This window comes from Calonectris borealis, chromosome 1 (genome assembly GCF_964195595.1).
Source record: "Calonectris borealis chromosome 1, bCalBor7.hap1.2, whole genome shotgun sequence".
Classification (NCBI taxonomy): domain Eukaryota; kingdom Metazoa; phylum Chordata; class Aves; order Procellariiformes; family Procellariidae; genus Calonectris; species Calonectris borealis.
In genome coordinates this window covers 187,174,270-187,190,626 of record NC_134312.1, presented here as the reverse complement: position 1 = coordinate 187,190,626, position 16,357 = coordinate 187,174,270, and the positions used below count along the sequence as shown (strand labels likewise).

At 39.8% G+C, this 16,357-nt stretch overlaps 1 protein-coding gene across 2 annotated transcripts in view; it reads left to right on the top strand.

Annotated features, from left to right (window-relative positions):
- The window catches only part of ENOX1 (ecto-NOX disulfide-thiol exchanger 1), a 376,506-nt gene that overhangs the window by 294,371 nt on the left and 65,778 nt on the right, over nt 1-16,357 (top strand). For both annotated transcript variants that reach the window (XM_075139390.1, XM_075139385.1), the window contains one exon: nt 15,130-15,236. In XM_075139390.1, the coding sequence (XP_074995491.1) occupies nt 15,130-15,236 (107 nt within the window). The remainder of the gene's footprint in view (nt 1-15,129; nt 15,237-16,357) is intronic.

Sequence of the window (16,357 nt, the reverse complement as noted above, 5' to 3'; positions counted from 1 at the left end):
CCATTCCTAAGAGCTTATTTCTCAAGGTGAGCAAAGTTTCAGTAGTTTTTTTATTAATAGACGAAGACGTGCTCTATGCATAATGTCTACTGTTGCGTAGACATAACGCTTCAGGAAGGGACCAGACCGAAGCCTCCCTGCTCTGAGCAAAGATCATGCTTTTGTGGAGAGAAGTGATATGTAGCCTGTGCGTTGCAGCTAGTTAACTAGGCTAATTACAGAATAGAGGACAATTAGGTTATATTTTTAGCCTGGGTTTAGGTAAAAGGAAGTAGGATTCAGCAACTTTTAGGGATATATTCACAGCGTATAGGCCACCTCCACAGTAGAAGAATATGCTGTACTGCTGCTGGCACCGGGACTGCTTGGCTGATACAATGCCAGTATCAATTTGGCAGATAAACTGCCTTAAATATTTAGTGCTGGCAGCTATTTCTTTAGTACAGAAATATAATCGATGAACTTACCTTAATGAGGTTCCCTCTTAAAACAATAATCAGGATACTTGCCTAGAAGTGGTCTTCAAAGGGAAGGGAGGAGAAGAGAGAAGAGAGGAGAAGAGAAAGAAGAGAAGATAAGAAGAAAAGAGAAAAAAGAAAAGACGAGGAGAAAGGAGAAAAAAGAAAATACCAGAAGAAAGGAGAAAGAAAAATAATTTCATTGTTGCTGGTTTTTAACATGTCTCCTCATGGCTGCTCAAGCAAGAGGCTTTATGATACTCAGAAGGTAGAGCCTGAAGCCAGCTCTCATACGCAAGATGAAAACAAAAACCAAGACAATTTACTGGATGGAGGACAATGCAGTTGTTACATTGTAATTTCTGAATCACGTCTCTAATCTTTACATAAAAAAATAAGCCCTGAAGGCTTTTCTGCGATATTTTTCCGGTCCTTCAGTGGTCATCCTTCAGAAGTTAGGGCTGAAGGCAGAAGCTTGGATGGACTTGCCTGGGTTAGGAGAGCAGCCCTGGAAGCTTCCTGCATATGTGATGGAGAGCTCAGCATCTCAGAAGACCAATTCACCCCAGGGCACATGTCCTTCTAACTTAAAAGCTTAGATGCCTGAACTTAGGAAGAGATTCTGGGCCAAAGGCATTCGATTTCTGAGGACGTATGTTCAGTGAGTAAATTTTAAAGACCAGCTAATTCCCTTGGTAATTTGCTAGGCAATGTCATCTTCCATTTCAGCAACTAAAAGGCAGTGTGAGGAGCAGAGGCGCAGGCACCACGCTTGGCCGTGCTGTTCAATTCACACCAGGGCCTCTGCAGTTTTGTGTGCAACAGCCAGCCCTAGCATTCGGAAATGCCTTCTTCAGCTGCATTAAAAAAATCCCCCATTGTCAGCAGGCTGAACTTTAGTTAAATCAGTCTAAATTAGCCCGTTTGTCACCAACTGTTGTAGAACATCTGTCACTTGGAAATAGAGATCCCTGTAGTTTCAGGTGGAAACTTGCAGTTTTGGCTATCTGGTTTGTTCATGTAATGTCCTGAATGCTGAACTTACAAAAGCAGAAATAGGTCTGGCTTCAAAACAGGAGTTTCAGAGTGCCGCAGTCACAGCAGTGCCTGGAAGAAGAGAGTTTCTGACAGGTCTGGCATAGGAGGACAAGGTCAGCAAAAAAACAGGCTCAGGGAAAGGTGTTACACCCTGTGCATTTTATAAGAACAAATTTTACGAGCTTTCCAGATGCTCCACACTGGTTATTTTATAAACATCGTAAACATTGGCCATTATTAGCATTAATGTGTCTTATTAAAATTCTCTGCAAACTTGCTACGAACAGATGGGTGATGTTTTTGCTTTACAGGTGTATATGCCTAAGATTGCTAAAAGTGGAGACTGTGAAATGAGCTTCCCTTTTTCAAGAATTTTCCCGTATTTGGGTTGATCTGAGGAATGTTCTTCATGCGTCCTTTTCCATTGTTTTCCCACAGCCCTATATAATCGGTTACAATATGTCACTTGCTTTATGAAGAAGAATTTGAAAATACTAGACGTTGAAAATAGGTGTGTGTGGTCTATTAAATTCTGCAGAGTGGCAAAAAACCACTTCTGCTGTTGTGCAGTAAGGATCCAAAAGTCTAGTGTAATGCTGCAGCTGTGTGGCCATTTGACAGAAACATTACAGTATTTTTAAAATACCATGTGGTGTTCCTCTGTCATGAACTAGGTCAGATGTCCAACTCCGAGCTGACCATTCTGGGCTTTCTTTGCAGTCAGCAGAGAAAAATAAGCATCTCTAGGGGATGAGTCATCAGACCGACCTCATGGTGCTCTTCCAGTGAGATGAATCATCCCTTGGAGATGCCATTTTTTCTCTGCTGCCCATAGAGGATTCGCAGGGGGTCTAGCTCAGAACCAGATGTCCAACTTTTACTTGCCTTGTTCAGAGCAAATTAATCCTCCTTAATGTGTGTAGTCTTGATACAGAAGGACGTAGCATAAGGGTTGGATTTAGCGAAAAATGCCAGCATTGTAGCAGTGAATATCATGCAGAGTGAAGAAGAAATATGTTAAGAAAATGGGCTTCAAGTGCACTCACCTGGAACACACACGCTGTCTATGTGGATCTCAGTATAAAATGCTTTCTTATTAATGAGGATTAGTGTGGCCAGAACATTTCAGCTTATGGCCCAACTACTAAAGAAGTACAGGTATTGAAATACCTGCTACAAATTTCTGCCTGGAGGTATTTAGAAGATTACCAAGCGGATTACCCCTAAAAATTTGGGTCAAGTGTTCAGCATGTGAATTAATTACCTGACCAAGGTACTTGTGCCAGGATAATCAGTGAAATAAAGTGTATTACTGCTGTCATACCACCAATTTACAGCCCCTGATTTAAGTTCTACAGGGAGTCTTAGCCTTGTTATTGTGCTTCTTCAGTTATTTAAGGGATAAAGAGAGAAAAATGTCCATTTACTTCTTTTTTATTAAATTACTTAGTTTTTCTAAGTTTGAATCTGTGCTTAAAATATGGATTGTTTTCCAGGATTTTGGATAGTTCTGTCTTGGCGGTTTGATTTCTAAATTCTTCCACTTCGCTTCCACGGCACAGTTATGTGTGACACTGCTCCCTGACTTTCCCTGCATCTCTGTTTCATTTCCTTCCAAACCACCTTTTCAGCCTAAGGCTTATAGATGTTGATCCTCATGTTTAAGAAAAATGGAAGCCCTAGAGACATCTGCTTTGGGCTGCTTTTTACACCAAGGCTGCAATTCTCTCTTCTGACTTTCTCCTCCATGCACTATAAACGTTGTCTACCTCTTATTGAAGTTTCAGACTATTTAGTGCACTGTCCCTTGACAACATTTTCAAAAGTACCTATAGATGAGTAAGATCCAAAATCCCATATTCAAAAATTGATTTAATATCTCAAGAGTAAGATACACAAAAGGGGGTGGAAGTGTTCCAGTATGCAGGTAGATCGGATACGCAGTGTAATTAACAGAAGTGGCCCACGGCTGGGTCCTGAACAGCTAATGACACTCACTTATTTAGTCATTTTTGTCAATTTTACTAATGGATGAATCTTCAAAGGACTTAGGCACCAGGTCCCCATCAGGGTCTATGAATGAGTCTCTCGCATGCCTGTGGGGGAACAGTGGGAGGGTGGTTTTTATCATGGACCACCCTAGCCAGATTACTTCCTCATCACGTGGTAGTCTTCACTTTCGCTCTCTCCTTGGCCTTCAGGGAATTTCAGTGCCTAGTGGTCAGGACGATCTTTTGGAAAGACGTGTTTAAATACCCTGAATGTCAGTGAAGGAACGGAACCTAAGCCTCCCTCCTTCCAGGAATGCTCTGTATGGTCAGGTCTGGTGCTCTGAAAGGCAATGTTGACCTTGCTTAGGATCTTTGACAGATGGCTTTTAGGCACCTGCTCCAGAACGATGCCAGCTGGAGGGAGGTGTCTCCCTGCATCCCGTAACATGGCGCTGAACAGAGAGAACAGCTACATACATCTATGGCACGTTCCCACCCAGGGGATGCATATGCATAGTCCATCAGCTAATTAAGGCAGTGGCTTTATAAGCATTCCCAAGGGTAAAGCCCTTCCCCTGTACTTTGTAGGACTCCTGAGCTTTAACCGATCACAGTTGATTACAGATAATCACCTGGGCCTTAGAACTTGTGTAAAAGGCCTGAGTGCCAAAATGCGGATCTGACGGTGTGGATAGGCACATGGTTCACCCTACAGGGCAAGCTGGACTATAAACCTGCAGAGTCATTTATTCCAGAGTAACTAATCACAGATGTGTCCTTACCTCCTGGTGGACGTGAGGTTGCTGGAAAGGGAAGGCAGTTCCCAGCGACCCTGAGATCCCTTTGTGCATTAGCTGGCAGGAGGGAGAAGAGATGGGCTGCAGGTTCTCACCCTACCTTGGCAAGCAGTAATTAGCTCATTGACTCTCAGTAAGCAGTTTTTGAAAACAGAACGTAGACCCCCTAAGTCACTTGGACATGTTTAAAGGTTGCCGTCCTGAATTTCACTCACAACAGCTAAGTGACAATTGGTATTAGGCAAGCCAGTGGCAAGCCAGTGTAGCAATCCCCAGCACTCAGTATTCAGGGCCAGTATATACCAGTAGGCGATCCTGATATTTCCAGGGAACCTCGTGGACAAGCTGCATACTGACACCTTTTTTTTCCATTTCAACTACTAAATATGATGCCGTCATAATAAGCAGTAAAAGCAAAACTGTTACAAAGTTTAATGCAATTTGTAAGTGACAGGGTGCAATCCTCAGTAGTACTGCTGGAGTATTTGTAAATTGTAAAATAGATTTTTCCACTAACTCAAAAGAAAAGGTTGGGATCTTTTTCTTGGTACAGTTCTAATTGTGGTCAGGGACCAAAACCTTGTAGTTTTTGGCCACTTATGAAGTCTTAAAATACAAGGATTCATATCTGTGGATAAAAGTGGTGTTACTAATTCTTTCAAAGAAGGAAAGAGACAGCATCTGAGTCAGTCCCTACTTTGCCTGGACAATAAGCTGACTTCTGAGAGGGTCAGAAAAAGCACTGCAATTTTCATTATGTCACTGGTGTACCTTTGCCACAAAAGCCATGGTGGTGGGAGGGGAAAAGCCATCTATATGTGAGTGGTATCCCAGCTTTGCAAGGAGCTGTGATCAGAGCGATACGCTACGGTGCTCTGAATCTAACAGCTCCTGTATAGGCACACTATGGCACTATGCTAATACAGGTGAGGGGGGACGCAGGGAGGCATCGGGAGCAACTGGGAGTATTAGGCACCATCTAAAGCAAGTACACAGCATCATCAGCCAGAATTTTATGACAGCTCTACCTGCCATTGCCTGCTTTGATTTTTTGAAAATGATCTCAAGATCTGAACCGCATAGTGCAGTTCCAATCATCATGTAGATAGTATTTCCATCTTGCTATTGGAAGAAACTAATTTTCACTCCACAGCTCAATATCACTCACAGCACTGCCACTTCTTTCTGCTGCCAGTAAGCTTGTTTGCTTCCCTATGCTCTTGCATTGCATGTAAAGGTGTACATGGAAGTAAAAACAAAGAGATACCCAACTTTCAAGAAGTTCTGAAACCAAAGAAACCTGGAATTATGAGATTACGCATGGCTACCTGCTTAGCTTGTTGCTAAGCATCTTAGCCCTTTGATTTGTGACACAGGATATGAGGCTAGATACACCTCTGAGCTGATTCAGTAGGGCTGTTCGTTAAGAAGAATCAAAGGTTTGGGGAGAAGACTCTGTGTCGTGTCCCCCTCCTTGGGAAGGTCAGGATTGTCACCTCGAGTTTTCTCTCCCTCCCTACTGAAGGACTTCAGTGGTGTATTAGAGTACTCTGACTTTTTTTCAAATAGCTGGTAGGTATCTGATATAAATTTCCCTCCTCCCCCACCCCCACCCCCCCAAAATAAATTGAAGTTAAATAATTCTGAAGGGAAATGCATTCTCAACAGACTGAATAAAATTCTCCTCTCTTCAGGTTTGTTCATTTTCATTCTCTGATCTCTTTGGATATGATTTAATCTGTTTTAACATTATCAGTGCCTTCAAAGATAGAATCTGAATTTTTAATATAAAAAAGGAAGAAAAAATGTTTAAAATCCTTTTTGAGCTTTCTTCAAAAAAGGATTGGGATCAGTTTTGTTTTTCTCATTACAGGTTCACTTCAAAAGTTGCTCTCTTACTTTAGAGAAGGTGGAATTTATGTTGATATGATGGTGATTACTGAAATCACCATCTTATCTGATTTGCTTTAAATTCCATACTGCAGCCCTTTTTCCCAATAATCCTTCCACTTTTTAGTATATTCTCTTAGTACTAAAAATGAAGCCAGTTTCATTACAAATATTGAAAGCATGCCGGTTAAAATTCTCTTAGCAGTCAGACTTTTTATATACATTCATGCTTTCCGAGTATTCTTTCAATTGCTCTGCATTAATAACAACTTTTAAAAGGATTTTTCTGCTCTTTAATTGTCCAGTCTTACAGTCTTTCTTTCATTTTCCAGTGACTAATTCAAAAATATGAGCTTACTTTATGTGCAATTTTTAGGTCATCATTAAGCTCTTTGTGAAAGAGATTGAGTCATATAATGTGTTTTTACAGTGCAGCCCAGATCTCAGTTGGTGTCATAGAATGCCACTATAATACAAATAAAAACATTAATCATTTCTGTCATTAGTTGCCACTATTACTTTCTACCTTGATGTGTTTCTAAAAAAAATTAAATACAAAATAACCTCCACAATCCATCCAGTCCCTTTTGATTAGCTCATTTAGTTGGTGTGCTCTTTGCTGGCTGATAATTTGTCCAGTAAAGCTCAGCTGGGTATCTCTATTCTTTTTTACTTGTCCTCCCATTTCCCATCTCATGTACACACATTCTCAAAAGCATTTCTATCCAGAATGCTGCGGCAGTGGCAGAGAATAGAGATGAAAGACTCCATTTCTATTTTACCTTGCATTCTTATAATTCCTCCCCACTTTCTGGCAGTATAATCCTTTGTGTTTGCAGTCTGTAGTGTTTCAGATAGCTTATTCCTTTGTGCTTCATTGTCTTTGAATGTCTTAGTTCCTTCCATTGTCTGTAGCCTTCACTCCAAGTAAAGTCAACAGGAATCTTGGTATCGATTTAATCATGGCCAGAATTTCAACAGAAGCTCTTCTGTTATTTTTAAGACTTTTTTTTTCAAATGTAGGCCATTAAATATGCATGGTGGTTTATAGCAAAATAAAAGCACTACCTCCCAAGAGATTTCAGTCTAAGGCCCCATTTTGACAACTCATGCCACTTGCCTGGATCCTGCAGGATCATCTAGATGATGAAGCAAGGTTCAAAGCAAAGAAGCATGTGTTTGAATCACATGGAAATCTGTGCTTGGTTTCGAGCTGCCTTGCTGAGTAAGGATGGAGGTAAGGGCCTGATGCTTCACAGAACTGAACTGTAAATGTTGTATGGAAATGAACAATAAGGGATGAGAGTAAGGCATTGGAGCAAGGAAGGAAAGATGGAGGTTTCATCCAAAAGGCTTTCTGAGTGGGCTGTGCACACACATCATGTGGCTTGCACATCTAAAACTGTTCAGGCTGCTTATAAGTGAATTAATAAACCTTGTAAATATGAATAAGAATAACCCTATGCAACTATGACTGGTTGAAATACTTACTCCCTTCAGTAGGTGCTAGTCTTGCTTCATGTCAAATCACTGGATTTGTCCCAAATGGTGTAGTTTGTGAAGATGACAGAGATGTCATGGGGGCAGGAGAAGAGTTTTGGAAAGGGATAGACTATGTGGGAGGGAAAGATGGACACACACAGAAAGAGGGAACAAAAATACAGAAGTAAGATGAGACTGGAGGCAGTAAACAAAGAGAGAAGGGGACAAGTCATGGCAGCCAGGGGAATATAGGGTAAGGCAACAAATGGAGAAGTAAATGTTCCCACGTAAGATGTGTGAGGCGATTTTTTTGTTTGATTGCCAGAAGAGACTATGGCTGTTGAAGCGTCATCCACCCCTCTATTCTTTTTCTTCAGCAAAAGAAACCATATTACTCCTGAAACAAATACAGCCCTCTTGATCTCCTAGGAACATTCTAATCTGCAAGATCCCTGGACAATTTTACTTAGGAAGAGTCCCTTCACTTAATGGGACCTGAACCACTGTTCAGTCACATTTACGATGTTCCTTCATCTCAGAGTTCCCTTGGGGTTCTTTTTTTGGGTAGGCTTACAAAAATAGTTGTTCCTACTTTTGCTATTTTTAAATCTGAGAACTGAAAAAAAGGTCCGCCTAACCATAAATAACAATGAGAACAGCTAATTAAATGCAGTGCGTTCGGGATGGCTTATCATCTTGTCAAACTGATGAAGAAAGTAGCATTCACTTAATCTTTCTTTGAATTAGTGTGGGGGCGGGGGTGTGTGGGCATTTTTTGTAGGTTTGTTTCTGGATGTCAACACAAGGTCCATAAAGTCTGTTCTGTAATATAAGATGATGGCATTAAAAGAGCAGGTACTGTACATTTGTACCTGCCCTACTGTGTTGTGCTGGCCTGATGTCAGGTTCCTGTTTGTTGAGAAATGACATGGAGGTGAAGCGGTCTTGTTGAGTCCAAGTGATTTATCACATGGCACGGCGCCAGCACTCGCTGTTACACCAAGCTGTCAGTTTCTTTGTTGTAAATTAAACCACATTTCACAACCTAAAAGTTTTTCAAAGCTTATTTTGTAGGCAGATTTTCTAGCAATACCTTGCAGGGCAAACTGGGCTCTCTTTAATCAGCGTTTTTTTTTTTATTTCAAAGTTTAACAAAGAGTGTTTTTCCATTTCTAGAACTATTAATTGTTGATATACATATCTCAGACAAGTTACTGTGCAGGTTTCAGTATAAATCCTGAAAATGGGGCATTTTCAGTATCCCCATAATGCTCCTTCTTTCACTTTGCCTCACTGGGTGTCTTAGCTGAAAGAAGAAGAAAGGAAAACAGCTGCTGACACTGAGGTTCGATGTTTTTACAAGACCAGGGATTATAGTTTGTGCTGTGGTATAAGTATTTTTTATTTTGTCCTTCATCTATGTGGAAGAATCTGCTTATTGTATTATGAAAAAATATTTCTTCCTGCGTCACTCAGGTGTAGACCACTGACATTCATTCAGCCTCTTAGCAACCCACGCAAGCACGTTGACTAGGACCAGCGTGAGTCAGATGGAAGAGGAAGGGGAATCAACCTCGAACCCAGTCAAACCATCTCTTGGTCTCAAACACTGTAGGCCCAAAGGGAAATGTAAAAATAGTATAGTGTAACTTAGAGAGAGGACACTTAGACTTGTTTCTCATTCTTTCTAGTATTCAGGTAGGTGAGACAGGGTAGACAGAAGAGTAAAACATCCTTCTTCCTCTGGTAAGCCTTGTAATGGCTCTCTGCAACACTGAGACCCCTGCATCAGGATGTGAACAGAAAAGGCAAGGCTGCTAGTAAAAGATTACCCCACTGACTGTCTATAGGATTAAATTGTTCAACCATAAGAAAGTTGTGGCTCTGGGCCAGATAGCATTTTCCCACACAATGTGGGTAGTTTTGGGTTTGGTGCAGGACAAGTAGGTTCTCCAAAAGCATCCTTCTGGGGAGAGAGAAGGTTGCTGCTGCAGGGACAATCAGCATGTTGTGCCAGTTGGTTTCAGGGAACAAGAATGGTCCCTGGCTGGTTTTGATCGCTAGTGCAGAGGTAGTTGTTGGCAGTCGGGCAAGTTGAGGAATGGCAGCCTTGCAAGCTGACTTCCCACACAGCAAAATGATTTGGGAGATAAATCACTGGAGGCACTGTTCTCTTGGTCTGTCCAAAAAGGTGGAATTTGGGGATATAATAGAGAAGTCCTGTGGTTTTCTCCTTTATCATGCCATGTCTTATGACTGTGTCTTAAGGAACCTACAGCCACCCAGACGGCAAGAAACCAAACAGTAGCCTTCTCTTCTCTGATGGAGTTGCAGCCACAGTTCACCTTCTTTTTGATACCCAAGGGTTTTTTTTGTTTTGATTTAAAAAAAACAAACAAAAAACCAACCAAACACAAAACCCCCACAAAAAACAAAAACAAACCAAAACAAGGATGCTATTTATTTGTGAGAGATGAGTCATTTTGCATAGCTGTCAAAATCTATGTCTTCATTACACAAATCTATAATGGCATTTGCTTATGTATCCAGCTGATGACCAGCAGTATGCTTTACTTTAGGACCCATCCCTTGCATTATCTGCAGTCTTCTCCAGGGTGATATTTCCAACTTTTATGTTTTCCTCCTCTGCCAGTCAATGGCAATCGCATCTGTTTCTCCCTCTGTGGCATGTGAATTGGGTAACAGGGAAGGGCGGCAGGTTTTCAGCTGTAAATGTATGAAAGGCAAATTCTTTTCTGAAAGTAAACAGTATCATAACCAAAAGACTGAGGGCTTGGCCCAGATTAATTAAAAAAAATATGTTTCTTTCATTACTCTGCAATCTGTGCACCATTTCTCTTATTGATGTCACGTGTCATTTGCCTATGTGCAATTTTAGCCTTGGACTTAATGCTAAGATCTATTCAGTACGGCACCAAATGCCTTTCAGGACTGTTGCCAAAAATATTCTCTTTCCTGTCCAAAACTGACCTGGAGGCTTTAATTCATTCACTTACAGCATCTAGCCTTGACTCCTGTAATTCCTTGGTTTGCTGGGCTTGGAGCCAAATCAATTGGCAGACTCCAGCTTACTCAGAATTCAGCAACAAGGCTTCTGACCCAAACCACGCCAACTCTGTATCCTCCCTGTGCTGCGAATCTATATTTGAAAAGCATGTTATACATTTACTGTAACAGTTTCCTTTACACTGTAATTTTATGGGTGGAATTTTTCTTTTACCCTGCATGTCAACTGTCACACTCTTGCAGAATTTTTCTGAGCTGACTTGCCATATATTCTACTCTTGCACTTACAGTAATTTAGTGCAAAGCCCTTTTCATCCTGTATCCCTAATTGGTGGAATTTGGAGTGAAATTTTACAGGAAATCTGATTATTTTATCTGCCAGAGAAGACTTTTGTTTTTTATTTTAACGTACTGTGTTTCGGTTTCTATTTTGTTTCTTTTTTATTGTAAAGTGTTATAAAACATTTGGTTGCTGATGTTCTTTATTATTGCATACAAGAAATTAAAAATAATCATGTATGCCTGGCAGGTGATAACGTAATAAGCAAAGGAAGAATTGGCTACTTCTTGTCTCCTGAACCAAAGGAGAAATTTCAGCCTTCACTCAATCATGTATTTAAAATAGCCTGCTTGATAAATGTAATGGAGGGTGAAAGTGTTCTCTCTACCTCTTAATCTACAGATGAGACTATACTTCGGTTCTCATTTATTTCTGTTCTTCTCTGTTAGTATCATTTTCAAATATCCTGTGTCAAATATTCTCTTGCCCTGGAGATAATTCTAGTTTTCCCTTTAATCCAATGTTGTATGCAACTTCTGCAGGCAGCGTTTAAGGGATTTTTGTTGTTGTTGTTCCTGGTTTTTCTGGAGGTTTTTACATTTATACTTGATAACAATACCCTATTCTGGTAGCATGTTTTATGGCAACAGAAACTGAGGTTTAAACTTTCATTTAATATGCTTACTATGAGCTGGCACCTCTAATAAAGTGTATTGTAGTTACACTGCATTTGTTAAACATTGACACTTGCCTATCACTCTAGGCTTAGTTGTTTGGATCTTTTTAGTTATTTATAACTCAGCAGAAAAACAATTAGATAATAATCCTTCGTCTGAAACATGCCACATAAATTACCAGCCGCAGAATAAGTTGTTAGGAAAGATGCAATTATTTACATCCTGTAAGTTATATTGGTAGGAAAAACAATGACAAGGTATGGGCCCTTCCAGAACAATGTGGGGTTTTAAACCCTAATTTAGTAAGGAAACAGCTTTGCATATGGTCAATGAAAATTTGATATAGCATAGAACTTACCACCAGATGTTTGACAATGAATATTTATGTAATAATTCTACTTACCAGTCACAGTTGACAGTACAGTGCATCCTAGAGTTCAAGGTGCCTTAGAGAGACAGGTATGCTCTGTTATTTAATTTTGGAAATTTCTTCCTGGAGGTCAGGAAATCGTCTGAAAACCATGGTCAGCAGTGAGACCGAACAACTGTTTCACTCAGATTCTGCAGATACGAGCCCAAAATCTGGGGGCTTCTCTTTGGCCAAATCTTACCCAGACATGGAGGAAAAGTGAGTTAACTGGAGAGTTTCTCAGCTGATATAAACACTCCCGGCTTCCCTTTAGGGATGAATCCACCATCCTTATGGACTGTGTGCTGCTGGATCACTTACCCTTACAAATTTGATCCTGATCAGGGGTGGATACCTTATGTCTTGTCTTCCAATTATCCAGAGCACATGAGTTATGCCAGCTTTAGTCTTCCAGGGTTTCTGTGGGAGAACAAATGAATCTTGATGCAACATGAATTAACCTACGAACAAATGTGAACTGGCAGAACGAGTTTATATTGGATTGCCATCTCATAACACATGAATGCAAGATTTTAATGCAGTACAAAAAGATGTGAAGCCACTTTCCTGTACTGTCAAACCATGGCCTTGGCTGGTCTTTAACTCTAATGTAATGCTTGGAGACCTTTTAGGTTGGCTGTTACCTGTGGGTGTTTGTAACCCTTCATAGCCTAGATTGCTGTGTATATTGAAATTGCTGTATGTAGATTGATGCTTTCTTTGAATACAGAGTAGTGGGATGTTGGTCTTTGATATGTACTAATTTAATATTCTCCTCTACATTTCCCCTTTTTTATTATCCCTAGCTGCCTATTGCATAAAGTTTCTTTAAATGCCTTGATTTTTAGCATCTAGTACTCATAGTATCCTACCTCCTTTAGTTTTTTTAATTCCTGAAAGTTAGGTAAGTGAAGGAGATCCTTTTTCTGCTCACTTTGTCTACTGCAATTATGCAAGAAAAACTCTTTGACATCTTCTTAGCTTGTGTTTCCATTGAGGAGTTTCTGAAATGATCAGACAATGACTTTTGATAAATCTTAGCCCCTGTTCACAGAATGGAAATTAAACACTTTAAAGTTCAGATGTTTTTCAAAATTCAGGTGGTCTTATTAATACCTATTAATGAAAAATGGCAAACCAGCCTTTCCTCATATCTTTGTGAATCTTTTCTACTTGTATTCCACTTGCAAACTGAAAACAGATTGTTAATTAAGCAAGATTTTCTGAGCACCTGGGTCATCAACACAATGACAGTAATTAAATTCTAGCCTCAGTTTCTATACACATAATAATAGAGTGCTTTAGCATTTTCATTCTTTTCAAATTAATTGAATAAATATACACAGCATAACTTCCTTGATACATCCACCCTTCACTCCAAGCAAGTTCTAATAGGCTGAAATTATCACATCTGCTATTAAAACTTGAATGGATCACAAATCATAGAATCATAGAATCATAGAATCATTAAGGTTGGAAAAGACCTCTAAGATCATTGAGTCCAACGGTCAACCCAACACTACCATGCCCACTAAACCATGTCCTTAAAATGGATCGGATCATCCCAGTAGTTTTGAGGAACCTTCTTTAGTATTAATTTTAAAAGACTACATTTATTTTCTATGGCTTTAGAAGTTAATTAACGAGCCCTGATGATTGCAAAGAAAAACTTCTATATGTGATTCAAAATGTTGTAATCTTCCTGAATCTGAAAGCAGCCTGCAACAGTGGTAAAACAAGAGTAGAAAAAATATGCTCCTATTCAAGGGAGTGGGGTTAACTTTCAGATCTAGAGGTGAAAGATACACATAACTGACTTACTAGGTGAGCTCACCGGTTTAGGAAAGACAGGTTGTTATGTATAATAAAATTCTGCACATCTGTGACTTGAGTGGAGAAGGAGAGCAGCCATTGATCAACTCGATGAGAGACCGGATCAGAGGGCATTACAGCACTCCTGCCACCATTTCTCAATGAAAGAGGTGGAAGGGAGGTGCTGCAAGCTGCAGCTTTACAAAACAGTGGACATCATTTCAGCCGAGGAATCAAAAGAGATAAATAGCCAAGAACCTTGTCAAAGAATTGAAGCATTTTTCAGTTTGAGTTCGTTGGTCAGCTCAGCTGCTCACTCAGGAGCACAACCCCGGTCATCTGTAGAAAACCTGGTTTTCTTGGTGGTCTTGCAATTAACTGTGCTGGGATTAAAGCAACTTACATCTTGGTCAAATCATTTCTAGGCAGGTCACTGTTGTGGAAGGACTATGTTGCTTGTAACTGATGCGAAGAGAAAGAAAAGAGTGTTGGGAGAAAAGTTTCTGATTTAGGATGAAGAAGTAGCTAAAAACTTAAGGATCTTAATTGTCCTGGATGATTGACCTAAATATTGGTGTCTGGCTTCAGAACAAATTCATTAGAGTTGAATGAGGGAAGCCCATTTCACATCTCTTCTTCATCTTATATGCACAAAAATGCAACTGTTCTTGTACATAAACATACATAGGCCATGGACACAGGACAGAATGATCTACCGCAGGTGAGCCCATTTATATTAAATAGAAGAGAAGCAGCAGATGCAGCTACAGAATGCAGCATTAATGTATGGTTTAGCCCTTCCCGTCTGCTGACAAATTCCCACTACCAGAGAGTCACCCTTCAAAGCAGAGCCTGCTTGTCTTTCACGCTTTCATTTGTACAGCCTGCTTATCTGTACACAGCTGCCGCAGGGGAACATGTGTCAGGTGCCTCGAGTGTCATTTCTGTAGTCACGCACCTATAGCCACACATGCAGAGGCACGTGGCTGCGCAGAGAGTTGTAGCAGACATCATGGGGAAGCAGCTGCATGCGTGTTTTTTGGTACATAGTTATAAGTTGGGTAGACTAAAGTTATGGAGACAGACTTGAAGGGAGACATCTCCAACATTGATAAAATGTAAGTACAAAAGACACATCATTGGATGGATATTGATGATGTTGTTTCAGTAATGACATCATCCATAGACTCCTAGTGTCTTTGCTTTGCTTCTCTATAGTGATCACAACATAAATTGCTTGTCTTGTTTGACTTCCTTGTTCACCAAAGTTGAGCAGATTGTCGCCGTTTTCAACGCTTCTACCAGACAAAAAGCTTGGGACCATTTCTCGAAAGCCCAGCGAAAGAACATAGACATTTGGCGAAAGCATTCTGAGGTTGGTGATTTTATTATTACTTTCTATCCATCATCTCACAGCTGGATTGACACAGAACGAGTGTGATTGTAGCTGGACATAGTGTACTCAGCAATATTTACAGCTACCGTTTTAGCTGTTAATCAACTGGCCATTATACAGTCTCATCTACAGTATGAATTGCTCCCATTGCTCTCATTATGATAACAGTCATTAAATAACACTAAGACCGAGAGCAATGTGTTTTTATTTTTCATGCAAAATTTGGGAAATCATTGGAGGATTATGTTTACTATCTAAAATAATGAACTGAAGTAATGAAATTAGGAACAATATTTTCAACTAAGGGTAGCATTATTTCTGAAAAATATCTTTTTAGGAGTCATCGTGATCTGTTTTTAAAAGAAGTATTCTGTAGTACAGATTTTTTTTCTCATTGTGCCATCATATGGTCATTATAAGATGACTTTGCCTGAAAATAAAATAGAGAATGTCTTTCCTAAGTAATGACTTAAGCATATTAAGTCCAGAATTATGACATACTCCTTCCCGCTTGTTTTATGTTTATCTTTAAAAAAGTAGGTACACCACTTGTATTGATTCTAAGTATTATGCTTGCAAAGAAACCCGTATAAATGTAATCATACTACCACACAGAGTTAGCAATGTGGGACCATGCATGTGTGACTGTCATAAGCATGAGCAGAGGAAATGGGATTCTTTGCTGCAAGTGGCAGCAAAGGAAGCTCTAGACCTCATCCTGTGTTTTGGTCATCCAGCTTTCGTTTTTAATTCAGTATATACGCTATGAGCCTGTATTTTAAAAAGTAAGTACCGTTGTCTTTGTTTTCTTTCTTTCTTCCTTCTTTTATTTTTTTTACTATGAGCAACTTACATCCACTTGGTTTACCTTCATATAGTACAGTATGTTGATTGTTACTATCACAGTCCTCTAAATGATTTTTCTCTGTCTCAGAATAAAAACTTTAGAAGGTAAGGTGCACTTATTTAATTATTTTGTAGTACACTTGTAAAATAAGTGTTGTACACTTAGTTTGAGAAACACTAAAGTGCTGTGATATAAATCATTTGGATAACATTTTAAGTGCCCATTAACTAATGCTAAATTACAGTTGAATACC